Consider the following 25,633-nt stretch of genomic DNA (forward strand, 5'->3'; position numbering starts at 1 on the left):
TGAGAGACGATGGACTCTGAAAAACAAACTGAGGGTTCTAGAGGGGAGGGGGGTGGGAGGATGGGTTGGCCTGGTGGTGGGTATGGAGGAGGGCACGTTCTGCATGGAGCACTGGGTGTTGTGCACGAACAATGAATCATGGAACACTTCATCTAGAACTAATGATGTAATGTATGGGGATTAACATAAGAATAAAAAATAAATAAAAAAAAAACAATGCATGTTTTCAAACCGATCTCACAAGGAATGTACCTGAAGGCTCAAATGTCCTTGAGGAGGGGCAGTAGTATCCCCCACATTCACACTTTCCAAAACAACCTTCTGGAGTCCTGCTGATGGAGTGTTCTCCTTGCTGTTTCCTCTTTCAGTGATTTTCTGTTCTCTTTGTCTTATCCTGCTTTTCACTGAGTGACTCAGGCTCCCTTTCCCAGAAAGGGAAAAGCCATTCTTGTCTTCAGGAAACCAGAGAGTGAGTGGAAGTGGCCGCCCCAGAACCTAAAAATTCCATTCCCGTTTATTTTTCTTAGGTGGCTCACAGACACCCCAGGCATTCTGTCAGGGAGTGACAGTCCCCACAGTGGGGTCAGCCCAGGGCGCTCTGTTCTCTGTGTTTCTGTCTCATCCCTTACCTCTGGGTTGTGCAGATTACCCATCTTTGGCAACGAGCCTGGCTCCTAGATTCTAAAATCCCCCCTCTCCTATCAGGAATTACTCTCACATTCTATTAAGTTCTCCTGCTTTGTGTTTCTGAATGTGAACATTTAATATTATCAGCTTATTAGTTCTTATATTATTTTAGGTTTCAAATGAAAGGCTGAGTGACCTTGGGTGATAACATTCTACTAAACCTACAGTCCACTTAAGAGACTGATAAGGCAGGGCGCCTGGGTGGCTCAGTCGGTTGAGCGACTGCCTTCGGCTCAGGTCATGATCCTGGAGTCCCGGGATCAAGTTCCGCATCGGGCTCTCTGCTCGGCGGGGAGTCTGCTTCTCCCTCTGACCCTCCCCCCTCTCATATGCTCTCTTTCTCATTCTCTCTGTCTCAAATAAATAAATAAAAAAAATAAAAAAAATCTTAAAAAAAAAAAAAAAAAGAGACTGATAAGGCAGGGCGCCTGGGTGCCTCAGATGGTTAAGCATCTGCCTTCAGCTCAGGTCATGATCCCGGGGTCCTGGGATGGAGTTCTGCATCGGGCTCCCTGCTAGGCGGGGAGCCTGATTTTCCCTCTGCCTCTGCCTCTCTCTTTCTCTCTCTGACTCTCATGAATAAATAAATAAAACATTAAAAAAAGAGAGAGAGAGACTGATGAGGCAAGAACTTTTAAAGCAATGTCTGAAAGAGAAGAACAGAACTTTTTAAATTGCCTCTCTGCTATATTCCATATGCAGTTGAGTCCATTAACTCACAAAATCCTAGCCACAGTTCTTTGAGGTAGGTGATGATAGTTTCATTTTAGAGACAAGGAAACTAGAGCGGTTAAGTAGCTTCCCCCAGGGCACACAGCTAGTAAGAGTTCTAGCTGGGATTTCAGTCCACATCTGGCGAGTCGGAAGTGTTTTCTCAATAGCATCACTGCTATATATTGAGGAATGTACCAGGCCAGAAAATACGACAGAGTGAAGCTCCAGTAATGAAAATATGCTGGGGATGGTGTGAGAATGGACCGAATCACTATCTCAGGCATAAACACCATTTCGTATGAAAGAGACAAATATCTGATAGAAGAGGCTCTAAAACCAATGGGGAAGAGATGGATTTTTCAATAAATTCGGTTGGCACAGCTCAAAAGCAATTTGGAAAGCAGTTTAAATCTTTCCATCGCCACTAAAATGAATCGCTAGTGAATTAGAGTTAATATAAAAACTAAAATTGAAATAGATTGATTTAAGTATTTATCAAATGGCCAGAGTAGGGAGGACTTCCTAAACTTGGAAACAATAGAAAAATTACAAAAGAAATGTTGACTAGATCTGACAGGATTTTTTTGGGGGAAAAAATGGTGTGTGTGAAAAAATGAGGCAAATAATAAACGAAAAATATTTTCAGTGAAAATGATAGACTCAGATAATGCAAAATAGGTGATAATGTCTTTAATGTGTAAGTAATTAATAGGTAGTAACAAACAACTGAAGACCTCAACAAATGAATGAGAAAAGGGACACAGTTCACCAGAAAAACCCAAATACACTGGGTTTTTTTTAAAACTTTGGACGTTGTAATGCTTATAAATTCACAAGAAGGTGCAAAGAAATGCAAAGAGTTCCCATGCACCCTGACCTAGTCTCCCCCAACGTTAACATCTCTACAGCTAGTTTTTTAAAAAGAAAAAACTGTTGACCTAATTCTTTTTTTTTTTTTTTAAAGATTTATTTATTTATTTGAGAGAGCGAGGATGAGAGAGAGAAAGAGTACATGAGAGGGGGGAGGGTTAGAGGGAGAAGCAGGCTCCTCGCTGAGCAGGGAGCCCGATGCGGGACTCGATCCAGGGACTCCAGGATCATGACCTGAGCCAAAGGCAGTTGCTTAACCAACTGAGCCATCCAGGCGCCCCTGTTGACCTAATTCTTAACAAAGAAATGCAAATTAAAATGATTAGATTTACAAATTTTTTCTAAATTATTTTATGCCCTTAAAGATATAGAGAAAACAGAGGTTCTCTTATTTGTTAATATAATTAGGTAATATATATATTACTATAAACATTTTTAATAATTCTTCTGGGAACTGATTCTAAAAAATAATGATAATGTCTCATTATTTACAAAAGACATTTGCAAACGTGTTCATCATCTTTACAAATTTGGAAACACTCTTAACTTCCAATACATAAAATGGTTACTCTGTAACACCCATATATAATAAAGTATTATCTATCAACTAAAGTTAATGTCTCGAAAAACTAACAGCCTGGGGAAAAGTTCACAATATAATGTTAAATGAATATATCAGACTATATAAAGACTATGTACAGTGTGATCCCAGTATTTCAAACTTAAATCTATGTATCTATATACAACCTATTCACATATACATACACACCATATCTACATACACATATATATATACACACACAAATATTTTAATATTAAACAATATACCAACAGGTTAATAGGGGCCACATCTGGGTGATGAAGCTTTAAATAATATGTATTTTATTTACATTTTTCTGTATTTTCTATTTTGAACACATACTACTTTTATCCTCAGGATACATGTTAATTTTTTTAAAAAATGATTATGGTACAGTGTTTGGGGAAAGTTCATATATATATGTATATGAGTACATATATATATGTGAGTACATATAGATATGAGTACAATTATTTTAAAACAGCAAGACCATATGTATAAAAAGAATGGGTGAGAAATGTACCAAAATGCTTATAGTGGTTTTAGTGTGATAGGATTATGAGTGTTCCTCTCCTTCCCTTTTCTCTGTTTATCTTTTTTCAATGTAAAAAAATAGATAAACAACCATTCAGACCTTCTAAACTTGTGGGGAAATCATTGAACTGAACTGACCAAGTTGATATTTAACAAGTGCAGTCCTGTGTGTGTAAGGTAACATGCTGGGGCTTGGAGCTGTTGCAGTCCCATTGAGTTTTCAGTGGGTATTAATAGGAAGTTTCTGGAGGGGTGGAACACCACAAGGGGCTCGGGCTAGGTGTATAATTTTCACCGTTTGTCAGCCAACCCTGATCCACCAGTCTAGAAGGAGGAAGATAGAGAGGAAGAATGACTGGTAATGAATTAATGACTATAACAAGTAAATAAATCATTAGAGTCTTATATGGCCATGGCACACCAAGCCCCAGGAAGATTCTGTTGTTTTGGTGAGCATTGAAGGAGCTCAGTTATTCCCTGTGGTGTCTCCTCTTTTGAGGAGACCAGTCCTCCCCTTGAAGGTAACAAGTGTGGTACTTGTTTGTAGATCCTCAAGTGGTCTCTTTGTCAGGGCAGAGAGGAAGCATGCTTTTCACAAGGCTATATGGATATTAAAATGGGTAAGACCTTTGAATGACCAGGTGTCTTATTTAGGAAAAATCCAGGAGGAAGGGATAGCCATTTAAATGTGTTCCTGAAGTAAACATTTCATAAAGGGACCACTCTGAAAATCTGCTGTGGCCCTCCTGTTATCACATTCCCATCTTGGATATAAGTTGTTTATGAGACTGAAGAGTGTATCCTGAACTCATGAAATAACTTCTTGAAAATACATAATCCGCTTTTACTTTTGTTTCCCAAATTATTCTGGGACTCATTTATCAGATACACAATGACACAGAAGCAGTTCCCTTATCAGCCCCATGAGAAATGTGAGTGGTAGGGAAGTTGAGGGCAACAGTCTTCTCCTCTGGTTTGAAGGAATCGAATCATCTTGTCCTGAATTTGTTCTCATTCCTCAAGGTCTAGTCAGGTGTCACCTCTTCTGTGAAGCCCTCCCTAAACCAAAGCCTGAAATAGAATCAATCAATCTCACCTTCCTCTTCCCTTCCGTAGTACTTTTCTCTCCCGCAGTCTTGGTCTCCTGTGTTGGGTGCATTCTCTGTGCCACTCATTCAGGCCAGAAACCTGGTCGTATTCATCCTTATATCTCCCCAAAGCCAGGATAGAGCAGTTCAATTTGTTGAGTTGTATTGAATTTGCACTTGCAAATTGAATAGAAAGCACATTCTCAAACAAAGTATTTCGGTCCTTCCCAGAGGGGAAGTTTAGACCCAGCAAAGTAGGGAAGGGAGGGCCATGCAAGATGAGAAAATCATGATATGCCATGGTGTTGTTTGTAAGTAGGCTTACAAAGGGGATTGGGAGTTTCCTTCCCTCTTGGAGTCATTGTGGTTAGAGAGAGACTGACAAAGAGAATTTATCTCATTCATCCATGAATAATGAATGATCTGCCACCAGGGGCACTTTTGGGCCAAACCACACTGTGTGTTTGTCAAGGGATGCCTCAAAAGCAGCATGTTGGCCTCTGGGAGAGTGTGGGGGCAGAAGAAAGCAATGTTGCTCTGAATCAGCCATGCAAGGACATATACTGAGTATAATTCCGAAGAAATTTTAGGATGAAAAGAAACATCCTGCAGTGGTAGAGAATAAGAGGATATGAATCAGAGAGTGTTGGAATTTTCCCCCTCTTAAATGGAAACGAAGACTGACCTGGACAGTCTGTTTTGGCTTTGAGATTTGTTGCATGTACCTAAACAGTGATGGTACCTATGAAGTGAGGTGCCCATTTGGGGGAGACCTTTGTTTTTCATTTTGTTTTGTGTGAGGTTGCTTCTCCTCAACTTGGGAGCTGACCTCTGCTTTGAGCTGCTTGTTTGCATGCGCCTGTGACCTTGTGTATCGTGCAATGAAATCAGTTGTTTATTTTGCTTCTCTTGAGACTGTTTCTAATTCTATGCAATTTTGTGTTTGTGTTTCAAATAGGAAAACTCCAGAGATGACAGCCGAGCTCTGGTCCATCAGCTTTCCAACGAGAGTAGACTCTCCATCACTGACTCCCTTTCGGAGTTTTTTGACGCACAGGAAGTTCTGTTATCTCCAAGCTCTTCAGAAAATGAGGTTTGAGCACTGTTTTCAGTTAGGTGCCTCAAAATCTCTTTTGTTGCTTTACTCATTCAGTAAATACCCATCTTTAGAAATGCTTAACTAAATGGCCTCTCTCTACCATTACATTCTGAGGATCTTCTTGTAACTCCTACCCCCAAAAACACAAAAAGATACAAGACCTTAGGGAGAAGGTTGCAAAAGTAGGTGTTGGGTACTTCCTCATTTCTGTTACTTGATTTGTTGTACCTCTTTTCAATTACTTGTTAATCATTTTAACTATTAACTAGTCATTTCTACCACAGGGCCAGAAAACAGCATCTTGTTTTTTTTTTTTAATGAGTGAATTTACCAATATTAATTTATAACATGCCATTATTATATTATTATAATTCTTATAATATGGCTATTATAATTCATTTATAATATATAATAATACTGTTTTATATTGATGCATAAAAATCGTACTTTCCTGAATAAGCAAGTATCATAGTTGGCATTACTTGTGAAAATGCAAATTGATAATTTTATCCCTTTAGTATAGAAATACTAATCTTATTTAATTTCCATAGAAGATTCTTTTCTTTCACAAATGGTTAAAAGACAAATTATAACTCATTCTATGCAAACACTAACAAATTCTGAAATGCAGTCTGAATTAATAAGAATTTCTGTAATAACTATAGTCTTGAGTTTATTTATGTTTCCTTTGGGATAACTGGTCAAGAAAGTATAAAAATTTTAATAACAGGTGTTTATCATGAACACCTTTGAGGCAGACCGGTGTATGGGCCTCTATGAAAACAACCCTATTTCTGTAGGTTTGTAATGGTGGGATTCAAGATGTTTGATGATTTGGATTAAAGGTTTGATGAAAATCTGGTTTGTTTACTCTTTCTCTAATGTATGTTTTTTTCCCCATAGATTTCTGAAGATGACTCCTATGTCAGTGACATAAGTGATAACCTTTCCTTAGACAATCTCAGTAATGACTTAGATAATGAGAGACAGACCTTGGGTAAGATGTAAATTATATGATATCTGAAAGCTTGCATCTTCACACAATACTAACAAGCATATATAGAGTATCTGCTGCAGGCATTGAACTGTAACACATACTATATAAGAGAAGACATGCTCCCTACCCTTGAGGTTTATATAATCTAGGTGGGGAGATAGCACTCACGTGTGAAAAATGTATTCATTCAAATAAATTTGTCTGCTCATGAAAACTTCTATTTTATAAAGTGAATGTATACTAATTATCATATAAATAACAAAAATTAATCCAACAGAGACCCCTGATAATGGTCAAATATTCTCTCTGCAAACATATTACAATATAGGTTTTTGCCTTTAGGTACCTAGTAGTTTTCATGATTTAGGAATTTTATAGGGATCATGTAATAAAAAAGTCCTGTCTAACTGGTTATTTTTATTTTTTTAAGATTTTAAAGATTTTATTTTTTTAAGATTTATTTATTTGAGAGAGAGAAAGAGAGAGAGAGCACGAGCAGAGTGAAGGGCAGAGGGAGAAGCAGGCTCCCCACTGTGGGGCTCAATCCCAGGACTCCAGGATCATGACCTGAGCTGAAGGCAGATCCTTAACTGGCTGAGCCACCCAAGCGCCCCTCTAAGTGGTAATTTAGCCTTAGATTCTTCAAGATAACACATTTAAAAGTAACCAAAAAAAAGTAACTGCTACCTCCTAGAAGGGAGGATGGGGTTGTCAAGTCTTTATTACTGGTTAATCCCAAGAGCAAAATGATGCCCAGGAAATGTTAGTTTGAACCGTGGGGTATCCAGAGTGTCTCCCCAAACAGCCTTGATTTAGGAAGTCTGTTTAGGAAGAATCAGCCCATTGGACAGTTCTCTGCATGGATCCTGTACCATCAAATATTCCCAGTCCTGGTACTCAGTACGTCTCGGGTCTTGAGGTTTGTCTGTGTCACGTATTGGATACCCAGGGCACTACCTATTTTCATATCTACCCAGAGGAGAGAGACCATGTCAGTGCTTTTTCTATTTTGGTACTTCTCAGGTTAGTAAGTATGTGTGAAATATGAGTTGTTATCTGAATGCCAAAGAACCTACTCTCTGGGGACCACAAAAAAGGCAGGTAATTTTACCATTCTCTGGCAGAATATCCTTTCAGCATCAGACCTGCTAAAAATCCGATGCTCATTACATTCTATCTTGCTTGAAATGTTTCTGGAGAAATGAACCCTTTGGTGAAAAAGTCTGCAAACCATAATGGTTCAAAGGAGAAAGCCAATAATATAGGAGCTACTTGTTTTTCTAGAAAAACAAGGAGGTGAATTGAAAGAGAAATGAAGAAACATCACATCCCCTTGACAAACAGCACACACACTAAAATGGCACTCTGGCCATGCATGAGGAAGTCAGACAAATGCTGAAGTCCTCATTCTCTTTGAGGCCTTAGCTAGGGGCCAAGGGGAATGCAGGGAAAGAGGGTTCAGAGGTCATAGTTGGAAACAGAAGACTTGCCCCAGAACCTAAGACCAGAGCTGTGCTGAGTTGACATCAGCCAGGAAAAGCACTGAAGCTAAGGCTGGTTCTCTCTATCTTATTCCACAGCCATTTTGCTGGAATGCTGACCAACACATTGTCTTGGCTTGAACAAACACTAGGCCAAACCCAGCTTTCTTTTTCAGCAGTATTTAGAAGTAAAAACAGGTGTCCTCCAGTTTAACTGTCTCTGTTGAAGATGAGACTTCTAAACCTCAGTACTCTACTGAAAAGATTGGATGTAGAAATAATGTTTGCACATTATGACACACTTTTGCCTACAAAAGGAAATAGGGATTAAATCAAGTTCTTGATAATTAATGATACGAGAATTTTTCTGAGCCCGTAGTAAAGGCTAGATATTTAGAGTGCTTCCTATTGATTTTTTCCTCCCCAAATCAGGAGGCAAATACTAGGATCTGTCACTGTAATGGGTGCTATGGGAGGTTCAGGGCTTAGGAATATGGATTCATGACCAGGTTTCCTTGGTTAACCTCAGCTCTGCCATTCACTGGTACTGTGTTCTAGGTCAAGTTACTTAAGAGATGATATATGTAAAGTATATGTAAAAATATATAAGGTAATATATGTAAAATTCTTGAAGACCTGCTGCTCCAGAGCAAAAACTAGATAGATATTGGTCATTAATTGATAGTAGTCATCATATACTGTTGTTTCAAAATCTAGATTAGTGTAATCAGAGAAAATATTTTGAGATTACATAGAGAACTGTTTTTAAAAACTACTTTCATTTGCAGCTGTTCGGTTGGGTAAATCGGATTTTTGCTCATGTCAAACAATTAAAAAAAATTCAACAATTAATTGGATGCTTGGGTTAACATAAGACTGCAAAGTGTGACCCCAGTTTCATACTTCTCTGTTTATTAAAACAGCCTCTTTATACAGAGCAACTGGCTTTACAATGAGTAAATGTTAAATATTTCTTTTTAATAGATAAATATATGCAAATAAAATGCCCCTTTCTCATATGTTGTGAGATTTCGTTTGAAAATAGGCTCAGTTGGGATGGGAAAAGAATGTCAGAGCCTGAGCCAAAGGAAGTGTCACAAAGAAAAAGACTGGTAGATTTAAATGTTTTATTCATCAATGAACCACATGGACCAGATTTAAAGATAAATGCCAAATAGGGATTTGATTGTAAAATGAATATGAAAACAAAAAAAAAATACATCTTAGTATATAAATAGGAAAGCAGACAATTCAGAAAAGAAGAAGTGTTTATGAAAGCATTCCAAATCACACTAGGAGTTTTTTTTTTTTAAAGGTTTTATTTATTTGTTTGACAGAGGGAGACACAGTGAGAGAGGGAACACAAGCAGGGGGAGTGGGAGAGGGAGAAGCAGGCTTCCCGCGGAGCAGGGAGCCCGATGCGGGACTCGATCCCAGGACCCTGGGATCATGACCTGAGCCGCAGGCAGATGCCTAACGACTGAGCCACCCAGGTGCCCCTAGGAATTTTTTTAATGGAAGTTAAAACAAGGAAATAATACTGTCCGCCCAACAATTTGCCAAAAATTGAAAAAAATGATGATAAGCCCAGAAAGATCTCAAGAGATGGACACACGTGTGCTGCTGATAAATAGGAAATTGATACAGCTTTTTTGAGGAGCCATCTGATCATATGACTCAAATGTCTAAAAATGTTTATAGTCTTTGACATAGTAATTCCATGTCTATATATCCTAAGCAAATACTCAGAGATATAATCAAATCTTAAGAATATAAATATTCAGTACTTGGTTTTTTTTTTGCATCATAGCAAGACATAGAAACAAATCTAAAAGTCCAACAATAGAGAAATGATTTAGTAGATTACGGCATATCCATAGCATGGAATTTTTTTACAGTCATTATACATAATGTTTTAGAAGAATATTGAATAGCATGGAAAAACAGTTAAGGGAATAAGCAGAACATAAAACTAGATGTGCTATATGAGCTCTGGATGGAGAAAATACTACATGAAAATACTCCAGAATACAAACAGCTACTATTTGTGGGTAGTGGGATAACGGAAGACTTTTATTTCCCTTTCCATTTTTCTGTAATAAACATAATTGTTTTTATCAGAATTTGAAGTGATTTTTAAAAAGCGTTTAAAAGTTTTTATTTTAAAGATTTTTATTTATTTATTTGTCAGAGAGAGAGAGAGCACAAGCAGGGGGAGCAGCAGAGGGAGAGGGAGAAGCAGGCTCCTCACTGAGCAAGGAGCCCGATGTGGGACTCGATCCCAGGACCCTGGGATCATGACCTGAGCCGAAGGCAGACGCTTAACGACTGAGCCACCCAGGAGTCCCAAGGGTTTAAAAGTTTTTAATCAGGGGCGCCTAGGTGGCCCAGTCGGTTAAGCGACTGCCTTCGGCCGGTGTCCTGGGATCAAGTCCTGCTTTGGGCTCCCTGCTCAGCAGGGAGCTACTTCTCCCTCTGTTGCCCCCCTGCTTGTGTGCTTGCTCTGTCTCTCTCTGTCAAATAAATAAATAGAATCTTTAAAAAAAAAAGATTATCTTTAAAAAAAAAAGTTTTCAATCAGAGCTTGAAGTGCTTTTTAAAAAATCTAAAGAGTTTAGGGGTGTCTGGGTGGCCCAAACTGTTAAGCGTCTGACTCTTGATTTCCGCTCAGGTCTTGATCTCTGGGTCAGGAATCCAAGCCCCACGTTGGGCTCCACGCTGGGCATGGAGCCTATTCAAAAAAAAATTTAAAAATAAATAAAAATCTAAAGAGTTTAAAGGTATAAACAGTAACTGCTCCGAGCATAGAAATCCAGTTTCCAGCTTTATCCTAAGTGTGTTTAAGCTATGAGGCACTAGCTTCTGAGTAGGAACTTGAAGACCTCCCTGTGAATAAAGTCCACGAGGTTTAGCGCGTGTAATTTTGGGTGCTCAGCTGGGCTGCACGGAACTCTTTATTTTCTGACTTTCAGTCCTAGATAACTGAGACTAACAGTAGAATCGAGTACTTGCTGGGTCAGGTTTTATTTCTGTGTTTTTTTAAGTAATAAAATAAAAAGTCTTCTGGAAACCACGAGGCTGATTTCCCTTTCAGGGCCTTTGCTCGAAAGTGGTGCGGAAGCCAAGTCCAAACGAAGAACTTGCTTGCCGGCTCCGTGCCCCAGCGCCAGGACGATCAGCTTGTGGAACATCCTGCGGAATAACATCGGGAAGGATCTGTCCAAAGTGGCCATGCCGGTGGAGCTGAACGAGCCCCTGAACACACTGCAGCGGCTCTGCGAGGAGCTGGAGTACAGCGAGCTTCTGGACAAGGCCGCACAGATCCCCAGCGCCTTGGAAAGGATGGTGAGGAGTTCACCTTCCAGCGGGGCGGTCCTGCCCCTGCGCCCGAGCCGCCAGCAGGCCACTCCCGGGGGCCCAGCGGTGCTAAGCCGAGCAGAGCCAAGCTCTCGGCTCTGCCTTGTGTCTTCTGGATTCTTGTGCAGACACGTTCATTTCTCACCAGCGTCTAGTTCCCCTGTGCCCAGCGGTTTTCCATCATGTGTCAGGATTTGCCATTTCGGGGGAGCTTCTCTGTGACAGTTGGTGCCTCTGGGTAGTTCTGCTCTGTGGTTTTACGCTTCCTTTTTCTCCAGAACCTTACAAGTGATTGTTCTGATATGCCTGACTGGACAACATGTCTTGAGGGCTGTCTGCATGTTTATTTTTTATTATCCCGGGTAGACAGAATTTAATTTCTCAAGTGGTTTTTTCTTGTCCAGGGTGAATTTCCCCTGAGAATGTTTTGGTTTATTTTGGGGTCCCACAAGCAACTAGATTTTTGAAAATAACGTTTGTAGTCGAGGTTTTTACATAAGAAAGATGATTGCTCCCCCCCCCACTCTTATTCTATAGAGTAAGTAAACAAAACAAAACAAAACAAAAACTCTCTTAGAAAAATTCACCTTCTGTTCGCTACTCAGTATTGCTTCTGATCACGTGATGGGTGGTCCAGCGAAGGCGCCCCCAGGTGTTTCTCATATTTCCCCTGTCTTGTGGGGTGGTGATAAGGGACCCTGGTGGTCAGATGACAGTCAAATTGGCCCTTTCTGTGACTAGCTGAGTGTCCCTCTCTCTCTTGGCTCCCTCCTGTGTTACCTGCTCCACAGTAAGGCCATTGTTTGTATGGGCGGCTGGGACCTCAGTGTCTTTCCCCGAATGCAGTCTCTGTCCTGGGCATTTGCTGATGGGCTAAATTGGAGTCGGCGCAGCCCCTGGGCTTCAGGGACCTGACCCTAAGTCATCCTCTCAGTGATGGAGGACACCATTCTTTTTAAAATTCTAAGCCTTCCATAGTTTTGACCCTTATTAAAACTTCATTACGTTAGTAATTTGAAGATGAAGGGGAAATCTGGCTGTGGATGAGAGAGGCATCCCATGTTGTTCCACAGTCTCCGGGGACTTCTCCGTCAAAGAGACTTTCTTGATACTAATGATAATAAGAGTAGGAGAGCAGAAACAAGCTCTGTGTGTTTTTTTTATCTTCTTTGTTACTCTTTCCTAGAGAATTTCTGCTGAACAAAGGGAGGCAAATAGCTTCTTTTTTTTTTTTTTTTTAAAGATTTTATTTATTTATTTGAGAGAGAGAATGAGAGACAGAGAGCACGAGAGGGAAGAGGGTCAGAGGGAGAAGCAGACCCCCCGCCGAGCAGGGAGCCCGACGCGGGACTCGATCCAGGGACTCCAGGATCATGACCTGAGCCGAAGGCAGTCGCTTAACCGACTGAGCCACCCAGGCACCCGAGGCAAATAGCTTCTAACACAAGGGTGGAAAGTCAACATTTGTGGACAGCTCTTTTCTTAAAAAATTGACTTTGAAGATGAAAATATTCTTCATGGTGTTTCATTCTTGTGGCGATTTAGACACCCTTAGGATGTCAGCTGATAGATTGGTGGACTTGACCTGGAGAAGGAGTTTGAGGGAAGGCTTTGCATTCCAGTACAATGCACCTGGAAGGGAAAGGACAGGAAGGCATTGCACAAGAACCATAGCTGTGGGTTGTTCACTGCCCTGCAGGTCAGCTCATGCCCCTGCATAGGATCCCTCTCAGGCTGCCTCATTGTGCCTGCTCCCTCCCTCCCTTCTGCCCCCAGCGTTATGAATGACACCAGATTCTGTTCTATTTTAAATTGTGAAGGTGATTCAGGCTTGATTCAACATTCCGTAGAGGCAATGTGAGCTTACTGTTTAACCGGTAACCAACATATGGGGAAGCAAAGAGAGGAACAGACTCCAGATTTCCAGAACAAAGACAGAATTGAGCATACTGAATTGGTTTTTATAAGCCATCCAGATGTTCTACAGTATTCTGTAGTGTGAGTGGAAAGGTGGGTCCTATTTGCAAAAGGCTTAAGAAAAGTTGTGTGACTAGTGAACATTCATGAAAGGTGCTCAGCTTTTTTCCCCCCCAGTATAAGAAATCTCATGAAATGTGCTGGGAAGGGGAGGCATTGAGATTGTTACTCACTGGTAGAAAGGGTAAGTTGCCATCACTACCTAGGTTCAATGTTTTGTACCCGCTCCCCCAAAAAAGACAAGAAAAATAATGGGTCTTTTTGGTGCCCTGAAAGGGGAACTGATAAAAATGCTGAGAGCCTCACAGTGAGTGCTTATATCATGTTTATCTGTAGTCTTTCCTTCCTTTGCCTTTTGATTTTTCATTTTTTCTCCCAGAAAAGCCAAGACTCTTTCAAAGGCACCGTGCCCTGTCCTGTGGCTTGTTACAGGAAACTCAGGAAATTACTATCACAGATTTTTTGTCAAAATGAGCTTGTAGGTTTCCACGGCATCCAGCTAGGAATGGTTGCTTTTCCTGAATTTTGAGGGAAGTTTGGCCTTTTTTTTTTTTTTTTTTTAATGCTCTTCTTCTCTCTCCTTCCTGATTATCAGGGTTAGAGGTACTGGACTTAGCTTAACAGCTCGAAGAAAACAGGGTAGCTCACTTGATAAATATCACCCTCTTGAAAGCCTCTCCCAACTGGCATCAGAGCAGACGGGCCATTTGCAAATGTTTGCTTCATTTGTCTCTGGGCCAAACTGAACTTTATTTAACCCTGCCGCTGTGAATCAAAGTTGGTTCGGTTGTCTCTAAACCAGAGACAGATTGTTGGCTTTCCAAAATAACCCATAAAGAGAGAAATAAAGGTTTTATTTTGTTCATGACTTTGTAAAAAAATGTCTTGGTGACAGAAAAATAATCAAGTTCTTTCCTCCCTCCTCAGGTGTACGTGGCAGCTTTTGCCGTATCGGCATATGCATCTAGCTACTTCCGAGCTGGGAGCAAGCCCTTTAATCCTCTTCTTGGAGAGACATATGAGTGTATCCGTGAGGACAAAGGCTTCCGGTTCTTTTCAGAACAGGTGGATATATACCCTTTTTGTTTGTTGCATACACCCTTTTTATCCACCTGCCCTGGAGGAGTCGCTTACTCCTTCCATTACATGTGCTTTTGAAATATTTATTGTCCACCTTTCACTGGCTTTAAAGCAGCTGAGATAATTATAGTGCTTTTACACATAAAGAGAAGGAACGATTTCCCTTGCACTGGAACCTGACCACCCGCATGAGCATGAGGGCACTAGCAGGGTGGAGCAGGCCTTTGACCGTAGGCATCGACGGAGCCCTCTTGTGTAGAGCCATAGCGAGACAAATTTGCAAAGGATGAAGCATTTGCCCAAACTGATTTAAAGGTTTCAAGTGTGCACCCTTACTCATTGATCTTGTCCTTCTAGAATATGAATGCTCCCATCAAAATGGGTAGCACCAACTACAGACATTATTCTTGAATTCATTCATGTATTTATTCATCCAATCAATAACTATTTCTTGAGAATGTAACTCATACCCAGCATTGTTCCGGGTGCGGGGAGACTGCGGTGGGATGGGAGCTGGGGTCAGACAATGCCTGTCTTCATCTGATGGAGGGACATCCTTTATACTTACGTAGCCTGCATTCCTTGAAGTTCCATGAGCCTTTCCCACCTAAGCATTAGCCGATAATAATACTCGAGAAGAAAGAGCAGGGTCTCTGGAGCCAGCGTAGGTTCAGATCTGAGCTCTACCTCTCACCAGGTTTGTAACCCCGGGCAAGTTACTTAACCTTTCTGTGCCTCAGTTTCCTCTTTAAGGTGGAAATAATGACAGTGATACAGACCTCAGATGGCTTTGTGATGATTAAATGAGATACTCTCTACCACACACTCGGCGCGGTGTCTGGTACATGGAGGATGAAGTGTTACATGAGTGTTTGCAGTCATGATTAATGCATGACACCAGTTTGTAATAGTGGGATATTGGGAACATCCCAAGTATCTGTCAATAAGGAATTGTTCAGCTAAGATAGGATGCACTGATACCGAAAATAAAAAAGAATCCTCTCACCCCTAGTTAAAACAACGACCCAACATGTCCACCCTCCGCATATCCTTAAATGTCAGCCTAGGAACATTAAACACATTTGCTTTGATACATTTCTCTCCTCGCAGTTCTTAGAAAACTGAGGAAAAATGGGTGGGATGCTAGCATATTATTTTCCTTCCTCTTATCTTGCTGCCCCCTTTATCAAAAGATTTGCATTTGGGGGGTAGGAAAGGAAAGGCGGTGTAGCTGAGAGACTTAGAAGGATGGTGCTGGTCTTCACTGTCAAGGACAAGCAGTGTTCTTTGAAACTCAAAGGGAAAGGAATATATAATAATCCCAAAGCACATTTTTAGTAGATTTCCATTTAGAAGCCAAAACAAATTAAATACTGATATTGAGGAAGTGAGAGTTAAATCAGAAGATAATTCTATTCAAATTCAACTGGGTTATTTAAATACTAAAGCTAAAATGGAATGGGAATAAATGAAAATATAATTTGGTTACCATGGCATTATATGCACTCATGTAAAAAAATAACGGCCCAAAATAGCCCAGACTACAGCAGACAATCCGGAGAGGATGAATGGTGTAAGAAAAGAGTAGTAACGTGAGCTTGTGTGTAAAGCTGAGCTTCCGTCCCGTGAGCCCCTGACAGGGCAGGGCCAAATACAGGATCTGCTTGCGCACCTCCAATGGTGGCCGAGAGAGAAAGCAGAGCTCCTAGACACGTGTGCACAAAGACAGAAAGAGCATTACATAACTCAGTCTTTGGTTCCGTGAAATGGATCCCCAGGAAATAAGCAAGAAAGAGATCTGGTCATTGTTAATAGTATAGGGTGTGCTGGGTGTAATGGAGACCTGCTCTCACACCCTAACCCCATCACTTCCTCTGTGTGTGGCCTTGTATAAGCTACTTAAACTTTCTGAGCCTCAGTAGTGTCTTTATCTCTAAAACAGGAATGATAATGCTTAACTCCTAGGTTGTAATAAGGCCCAAGTGAAATACTACACTAAGATATAAAATACTTGCACTGAAGACAGTAAACATTCTGTACATGGTTATTGCTCTCATCTTCAGAGGCAACTCTTAAAATTCTTTTTACTATGCAGTGTTAAGAATAGTAAATACGATATATCTACTCTACTAATTCAAGTGGTTTGAAGGGCAGACTGTCCCTACTGAGTCTCTGACAGAAAGCCAGCCATGTGGTACCACCAGTCCTGATCGTGATGGAGCCACTTCATCTGCCTGGAATTTAGCCTTATGGCCTCAGATAGTTGGTTCTTTGACTACACCCAAGAATGGATGAGTCTCCCAAGGACAGAGTCACCCTAGCTAAGCCTTTAAGAAACTGACGTATAAACTAGGATGCTATTCTATGCATTTATTATAAAAAATAGACCTGTCCTGGGGACCAGAAGGCCTTGATCACATGGCCAGGCATCCTTTCTCCATAAACAGATTACTTGGGAAACCAGAATTTCATCACCAGGTGAGTGTAGAATGAGAAGGAGAGGTGGCTGTTGAATTCGAGGTGCTCAGCTGCCCACTGCCCCAGGAGTGGAAGGGGTTTGGGCCAGGGCTCTCCCTCTCCTGGCCACCAGGAGACACAACACCTCAGCCTCCTGCACTCCCTCTCCCAGCCTTGCTTATGCTGACCTGCTGACTCATTGTGCATGAAAACCTTCTAATTTCACACACTGACAGAGCGCGCTGGGCTTTTAGTATGTTGCATGCTGGTACCTGCCAGTGTGGCTCTTTCTGCTTCTGGCCCAGGAGGCGTCCTACCTTTATGGAGCAGCATGACTCTAGCAGCATGTATTAACTTTCAGAGTTTGAGGCTTTCTTTGCTTTCTTGTACTCTCTACAGTGAGTCAAGTTTACTGAATGACTAATGTAATAAGCTGGCTGGGACTCCCAAATTAATATTTTTGGGTGGGATTTTACTCTAACGAGGATGTTGATGGAACTCCTATATCCAAGTGAAAGGACCTGGAAGGAAACTAGGGTAACTCGGCTCTTCTATGGAGTTCTTGAGATTTGAAAATCTACATCTATCCTTTACTCCAAGGCTCTGGATGTTGTTTTGTGGTTTGGATGGGGATGTGGTTGTTCGAAGTGGTCAGTGGCCAAAGACATTGAAGTAATCGCTTCTTCACAGAGTTTGGCTCCATCACAGCTCACTCCTCTGTATTGTCTCTTACCTAAAAGACCCCAAAATGCACCATCAAAATGACTCATGCAGTCAGAGACCAGTGAAGGCATTTGCTGTTCAAATTTTCCTCACAACAATAACCGTTAGGTTTGCAGAGTCCTTTGTGCTTTTCAAACTTGCTCAGGATCTTATTTGATCTTCAAAATACCGCTGTGTGGCAGGTGAGGTGAGGATCAGTTAGAGGCAGGGAAACTGAGGCCTAGAGCATTAACTTTTCTCAGTGCCCGCTGTTTGACTCCAGTGGCCTCCCTCCCTCACCTTTCTTGGGGTCTCTTGCAGGTGTAGTTACTGTGCTCAGAGCTGCCAGGGTCATTGGCTGCCAATGGGAAAATAGTGTTATGTATGCTGATTGGATGGGACTTGGCCTGCCACTGTCACTTAGACCAAACTCGGGTAGGACTTTGTTCCCAGCTCCCATTATTGTCTGGGGTATGGCCTTTGTGAATAAGCAACATTCAGGAGTAAATCATAAACATTCCTCTCCTGTGTTCTACCCTCTGTCTCTTCCACCTTCTCCAGGGAGGAGTTTGCTTTGTGCCAAGAACTGTGATTCAGCCTTGGCTGTCTAAGCTCATAAAAAGGGGAATTCAGAAAGGACTTCCTTTTTCTCCTCAGGGACTGGGTGTCCTGCTGAAAGGTTCTTCCTTACTTGGTTCTCCTGCCCCCTGGCAGGCAGCTGACCAACTGGTTTGGAGCTTCATTGGAGACTGGGTGGTTCAGAAAACTGATTTCAGTTAGCTTTGCTTCTCTTTTTATACCTTTGGGAAAGGTTTTATATATAAAGGCTATGCAGTTAAGCTGTTACCTAGAAGAGATCATTCCTGATGGGGCTCTGGAACTTCAGTTGTCAGATCATTGTTGGAGTCGTTCTAACCATTTATGCCCCCCTGGGTCCCCCTCCCCCAGCCATGTACTGTTGAGAGTTCACGACAGAAAAGCTAAATGGAGTTATTGGAAGTTACTAACCTATAAAAGATGCAAATGAAGTCTTTTTTTTTTCCTTTGCTCCCTGGCCTCAGCCCTCCTTGCTTTTCTGTTACTCATCACGAGAACTCTGAACATACATTCTTGGACAGACTTATAAATACCATACCTATCACTTCTCTCCCTGCATGCTCACTCACGATAAAACAGCTCTTTTATCTACTAGTAGGCAGAGTTTGTCACTACTGATTAAAGTGGCGTCTTATTTAAAGAGGTTATCAGAAGGGAAATGCAGGCCGTTCAAATAGAACTAGCAATTGATCAAATACAAGGCAGCTAAACCAGTTCTCCACTTCTGGGTCAAGTCATCACTTGTCAATGGGTGTTTTTGTTTCTGGTTTTGGCGAGAAGCCATGGGTTTGTCAAACCAAGTGATGAACTCTGAACATGGGGGAAGAGAAAATAATTGGTGCAACTGCATTCTCCCCCAAATCAGCCAGCATCCTTGGCATCATCCTTAATAGCTTTTTCTTAGAATCCATATCCTATTGATCAGCAGCCAGCCATTTTTCACTGCCTCCCCCACTGTTGCTGGCCTCCAAACCCAAGCCAATGTAATCAATGACTAGGATCATTGCAGTAGACTCATTAGCTGGCCTCTTGTTTCCATAACCAATTCCTCACCCAACAGCCAGAACGATTGCTTCAAAACAGGAGCAACACCTGCTCTACACCCTCCAATGATTTCCCCTGTCACTTGGAATAAAATCCAAAGTCCTGGCCATGGCCCCACAAAGCCCCTGAGATGCTAGCCCGGAGAGCAGGCCTCTCCCACCTCTGCTCATTTAGCGTCAGCCACACTGGCCTTCTGCCTCTCTTAAAACATTCGGAGCATTGGCCAGCCCTGAGCAGTGCCCGTGTCCTCTGCCTGGGATGCGCTTCTCCCAGTTTTCCACGTGGTGAACTTCCTTATTTATTCTAGCCCCAGACGATTCCATTGTAGAGAGTCCTGCCCCTACCACCCTGTCTGGAATAGCACTCCCACTTACCATCCCCCCATCCTCATGCCTTGCATTCTGCTCCTTAACACCTGTCACTACCGACAAATTATGTCCTTATTTCTTTATCTATCTCGCCCACTTCTGCACCAAAATGTATTGCATCCCCAGTGATTAGGACAGTACCGGACACATCAGAGGCAGTCAGTAAATGATGAGTGCCATGGGATTTCTCACCTGGCTCCTGCACCTGCATGATTTCTCAACCTGCACTCGTCCTCTTTTCTATAAGCTGCCCTTCGAGGTTGGAGGCGAGTCAGGAACTAGGTAGAATCTATAGTTAGGTCTTTGGACAGCTGCAGAAATGATGTATTTAAGGGATATTTTTCTAAATCTGAAAAAGATATACTCACACAAATACGCAAATATTAAAATGTACTCTTTCCCCATCTGCTTCTCCCCATACCATTCACCTCTTACATTAAGTACATTTAAAGCATAAATAAAAAATGATCAGGTCAGGGTGAAGAAAGTCTTGAGATACACAAATAAATGACAGGAATTCTCAACTAGTAGGGGAACTCACTGACTTTGGGCTTATAGAAAGAAAGATACATATAAATACCTGCACAGTAAGAACCATATATACTAAATTCCTGAATGTTTGGGAATCTTTACCAATTGGAAATTGCTCTTATTTGGGATGGAGAGGAGGAGGCAGAGAGGGATGCTAAAAACCCATCTAAATTGGATTTATCCAGTAAGCTGACAGACAGTGTCTGCTTCAGGGCTGGGTCAGTTCAGACTCAAAATCAAATACCTTTCTGGGTTACATCTGGGTTAAGATGTAACGAGAATAGAAACTCAACTAAATCCAACACTAAGACAGGTTAGATTGTGCTCATCATTCTCTATTCCAGTAGATTTTAAAAAGATTGCCATCAACAAAAATTAGATTATGAACTTTGAATTACCCCCTTTCAATGGACCTTTGAGTTAGTCAAAGCCTTAGTATAATCTTTTTCCAATTGGCTGATGCTAGGATTTGAAGAGACATTGAGAATTAGATATTAGATTTAGAGCATTTTGAAGTCAGAGGGACTCTCAGACCTCATTTTACAAAGACATAAATGAGACTCAGAGAAACTGGAAGTTCAGACTCAAAAGATTCTTTGTCTAAATATCCATGAGATGAGATCTTAATGGTGTGTAGAGGCTTTGGGGGAGGACCAGAGCCCAGCTTTGAGAGCAGCCATAGAGAGACAACTGGGACATAAAGAAAAAAGCACTGGATTTGAGATCAGAGGACCTTAGTTTAAAGCACCCCCACCATCACTAATTAACTGTGTAGCATTGGACAGGTTCTTTGTTTCCTAATTTATAGAATAAGGCTAATGAAGACACAAGGTCACCATGGTAACTCAGTGGAAATACTACTCATGAGAAATGGCTAAAATTTAGTCCCTGCCCACTTCATACCAGCATAAGGTCCTGTAATTTTATATGTGTCATCTTTTTGTTTGCAAAGCCGGTGGGATTAGCCCTATTTTATAGATGAGGTAACTCAGGCCCAAAGACTTAAAAACTTGCTCAAGGCCCTTCAGCCATTAGATGATGTTGCCGAGTTAAGACCCACATCTCTGGGACTCCAGAAGCACCCCCTTGTTCCCTGATGCTAGTTCAGCACACGGTAGATGCTCTAGAAATGTTTCATGAATAAATACCTGTTGTGAGGAAATATATCAAAGAAAAATAAGACTTCACTTTAATTTTCCTGGGAAGCTTTGTAAACTACTTAAAAGCAGTGTGCACCAAATAAATCACTCCCAAAGGCCCTTTTAAGCCAGGAAGAAAAAAAAAAAAAAAAACCAAAATCACTGATATTTGAATGTTGAGATTTATTCATCCAGAAAACAGCTTTTGAACCCACGTAAAGGTATTCTGCTAAGCACTGATTCATGTATCTGACACAATAGTTTTAAAAGGTCGAAGTTGCTTTTTTATGGGACGTATATATATTTTATGGTATAAGAGGGCTTCTTTTTATAGTTCATGTGGGTAGTATATTTATCCCAGTTTTATGGAATTTAAAGTTATTACAGAAGAGGTTTATAGTTTGTATATACTGTATTTTGCTTTGATGTTTGATGTTTGTAGCCAGATTTGGCCACACCTATAAAATGCCAAATTCTTGATCAAGGCTGTGAACCCTACATTTTTTACTACAATTGTTTCTGTGGGAATGAATATGATCTACTTTTAATAATCCACTTTAAAATATGCCTACGTTCTGGGGGAAGGGGCACATTCCATAGCTCCTCACCAGCTGCACTGAGGGGTGGGGGGGAGGGAAGGAAGAAGTAGGGTGCAGGTGTTGTCTTCCCTGGTTTTGTTTTATATGATCCCAAGGTTTAATAGTTAACTCCACTGTTTTCACTGCGAGCTGGTGGGGGAGGAAGGGGGAATCGGGATGCAGCATTTTGTGATATAAAGTATCTCCAAGGAGTTCAATGAAAAAAAGACAATGAAGGCCCGCAGAGAGTTGCATTTTAGGACTTAGGCTTCTAAACCATGCTGGAAGTGAAAATTGCTCTGCAAAATCCCATAGGCACAGAGAGAGGGGCCACATTCCTAAGAGGCTGTGGGAACTAAAATCATCCAACGGGTAGCAAATTTGCATCTCCCACCTCATATCAGATCTGGCATTTATGTTCATTGAAACCTGAAAGATACATGGACTATTGAAATCTTTGTCTCTACTTTTCTTCGGGTCAAGCTGGTACAGTTGAAATTCCATCAGTTAAATGTGTATGTGGAATGACTTTCCTAGCCTAGCCTAGCCTAGCCTAGCCTAGAGTTCTCCACCTAAAGTGACAGGCACATACAAGTGGTTTTCACACCATGTTCCTCATTACAGCTGAGGGTCCAGAACAAGGTGAGTGATTGGAGATGTGTCACCTCCCCACTGAATGAAAACCACTGATGTAAACCGAAAATGCTGGGTTTGACCTCTGTTTCTTCCCTGTCGGTGTGTTTGGGAAACATTATTGAATTTTTCTGGTTCTGGTCTCCTCATGTGTAATGGAGGCATTAGTTAGGCTGGATGCTCTAAATGTAAGATACTTGCTAGGAACCAGCGAAGTCAGAGAAACTGTGAAATGCTGCTGGCTGCATGAGTCTGGTTTCACTGGTCCTGATTTATAATCATGGTACGTACACTGCTCACTTGCCTTGCGTTACTGAGATAAGAGGAAACCCAGCTCAGGAGCCATTTTCTCTTTAGCTTCTTCATTAGTGAACAGAACAGAAGTAATGACCCCAGGGACAAAACTCAGGGAAATGTGCAACAGTCTCCGTTACAGGGGATTCTCTTTCCGGGAACAAAATTACATATTTACTCGATTTTTTTATCTTGACGGAAAATGAATAAAATGTTTTTCTTAGTAGTTGACTAACATTTCTTCAATAATTGCTTGGCTCTTTTTTTATAGAAACATTATTCTTTTAAAAAAATTGTCTTAGACCAGTCTTATAGAGGATTTGAAAAGAGGCTGAGTTTTGTGATGCAGAGTTTTCAAAACAACAAAAACTGCTGAGCCAAGAATATTTTTGTGTTTCTCAGAGGTAGCATTTTAAAATATTTATTATCTGATATCTTAATTAAAACATTTGCAGGTACTTTCTCAACAGCTAATAGAGATTTTGACATGGGTAGCCAGTGTCGGATTATATGGTTTAAGAGCGGGCAGCCCTTGCTTGACCCTGCTTTTGTTTTTACATCTTTCAAAACGTGTCTCTATCCCCAACATTTGCCTCTTGGCTGTTTTTCCTGTACTTCAAGAGGCTTCCATGCACCTGATTTCTTCTCACGCCTGACAAACTTGAGCGAATTGGGACTGACTGTATCAGGAGCGCCCTCTTGAGGACCGGTTTGTTGAAGGAAAACTAAAGTTTTGATTCACTTAGACACTGCACACTGTGTTACCTCTCAAGGCAAGGGCGAAGGAATGGATTTCACGAGACACAAAAGTGAATTAAGTTTTTGTTTTCTGGCCTTTGTTTCCATCAGGTCAGCCACCATCCACCTATCTCTGCTTGTCACGCTGAGTCTGGAAATTTTGTTTTCTGGCAAGGTAATGTGCTCATATATTTGTCCTCTGTCATTTTTTGTAATGTTATAGATCTATTTTATTCAGGAACTACTGCAAGTGCTTATTAAGGTCACAAGTAGGACCCTGGACTTGGGCCTTGTTGCATGGATCTGCTCCACTTGGTATTCTTGCCTCTCATCCCTGGACAATTACCGATACTTGTCTACTTCATAATTAAGGATTCAGGAGGATAATTTAGTTGTGCCCTTAAAAAAAAAAAAAAAAAAATTCTTCATCTGTGTCTGGGCCACCACCATTTATTCCTGTAACTTTTTCTCTAATTCCACAGCCACTTGAAATGCCTTGTGTATTTCAAGAGACATTAAATATTTACAGGTATTTATCAGAGTCTAGACAACAGGGTTCTTTTTGCTTTTGAAAAGTTTTAATTTTATTTCTAAACAGCACGTTTTAGATTGCTGAGTTTTTTTAGTTTGGGGGTTGTTGTCTCTCTTCAGTTTGGATTTTGGATTTTGGAAGAGGGTGGGTTGTTCTGAAGAATAAATAAGACTGCAAATATTTTCTAAATGGATTAATTAATTTTATTAACTTAGATATTTATTCAAAAGGCACAGTGTACAATTTGAGGAAAATTTGAGCATCTTGGCTTTTCAAACAATGAGCACCCATCAGTTTTTAAAGCATTTTTCTCTGTTAACAGTGATGACACTTGATTTACCCCTTTGCCTTAAAAAAAAAAATCTATGTAATTTAAGAGTTTTGAAAATACACTTTGTTAAAAAAAAAAAAAAAAAAGCTCCTTCCCCCACCTTAGTCCCCAGCCACCCAGTTCCTCTCTCTGGAGGCAAAATTCCAGGTTAGGTTACAAGTACCTTAGTACTTTTTCTGAATCTTTGCCATTAAAGGTTAGAATTGAAACTTGATTAAAAACATCTCTAACGTTCACTGAAACCCCCTGGGAATAATTCTTATAAGATCTGTAACCTTCTAATTGCTAAATGTTATTGACCCCGTAAGCACTTTATTATTATTTTTAAGTAATGGATTAGACAACGAGAAGGACTTTCTCCAAGTAGTTTCTGTGTGCTCCTTACCTTACACAACAGTTTTCTCCTCAGTCCCCTTCTTTTCTTCCTCATCAGCCTTTTTCCTGGGCAGTCCCACGTATTCCCATAGGCTCACAACTCCCAAATCTTGCTTTTTAATCCAATCTGACATTCCTCTGCCTTTTAATCATGTTGCTTAGGCCATTTACATTTATTATGATTATTGATATAGTTGGATTTAAATGTGGCCTCTTAGTATTTGTTGTCTTTTTGTTGCATCTGTTCTTTTTTTTTTTTTTTTTTAAAGATTTATTTATTTATTTGAGAGAGCGAGAATGAGAGAGAGAGAGTACATGAGAGGGGGGAGGGTCAGAGGGAGAAGCAGGCTCCTTGCTGAGCAGGGAGCCCGATGCGGGACTCGATCCAGGGACTCCAGGATCATGACCTGAGCCGAAGGCAGTCGCTTAACCAACTGAGCCACCCAGGCGCCCCTGTTGCATCTGTTCTTTGTTTCCCTTTTTTTCTTTTTCTGCCTTCTTTTGGACTGAGTACTTTCTATCATTCCATCATATCTCCCTTGTAGACTTATTAGCTATACCTCCTTGTTTCATTTTTTAGTTATTACTTTAGGATTTATGTTATGTATCTTTATCATAAGTCTGTCTTCAAGTAATATTATGCCACTTCACATATTGTGGACATGTTTTATTTATGTGTGTTATAAACCCGCCAATACATCATTACTGCTTTTGCTTTAAACAGTTATCTTTTTTTTTGTAAAAACTTTATTGAGCTATAATTTGTATATCATACAATTCACCTAATTAAAAGGTATAATTGGATGATTTTTAGGATATTCACAAAGATGTCCAATTATCATCACAATCA

General features: G+C 40.8%; 1 protein-coding gene across 10 annotated transcripts in view; it reads left to right on the forward strand.

The window, feature by feature from the left end:
• Positions 1 to 25,633, forward strand: part of OSBPL3 (oxysterol binding protein like 3) — a 176,460-nt gene that overhangs the window by 131,241 nt on the left and 19,586 nt on the right. For all 10 annotated transcript variants that reach the window (XM_081800386.1, XM_081800393.1, XM_081800385.1 and 7 more), the window contains 5 exons: positions 5,432 to 5,566; positions 6,476 to 6,569; positions 11,145 to 11,395; positions 14,312 to 14,449; positions 23,657 to 23,720. In XM_081800386.1, the coding sequence (XP_081656512.1) occupies positions 5,432 to 5,566; positions 6,476 to 6,569; positions 11,145 to 11,395; positions 14,312 to 14,449; positions 23,657 to 23,720 (682 nt within the window). The remainder of the gene's footprint in view (positions 1 to 5,431; positions 5,567 to 6,475; positions 6,570 to 11,144; positions 11,396 to 14,311; positions 14,450 to 23,656; positions 23,721 to 25,633) is intronic.

This window comes from Leptonychotes weddellii, chromosome 12 (assembly GCF_054177405.1).
Source record: "Leptonychotes weddellii isolate Sample4059 chromosome 12, ASM5417740v2, whole genome shotgun sequence".
NCBI lineage: Eukaryota > Metazoa > Chordata > Mammalia > Carnivora > Phocidae > Leptonychotes > Leptonychotes weddellii.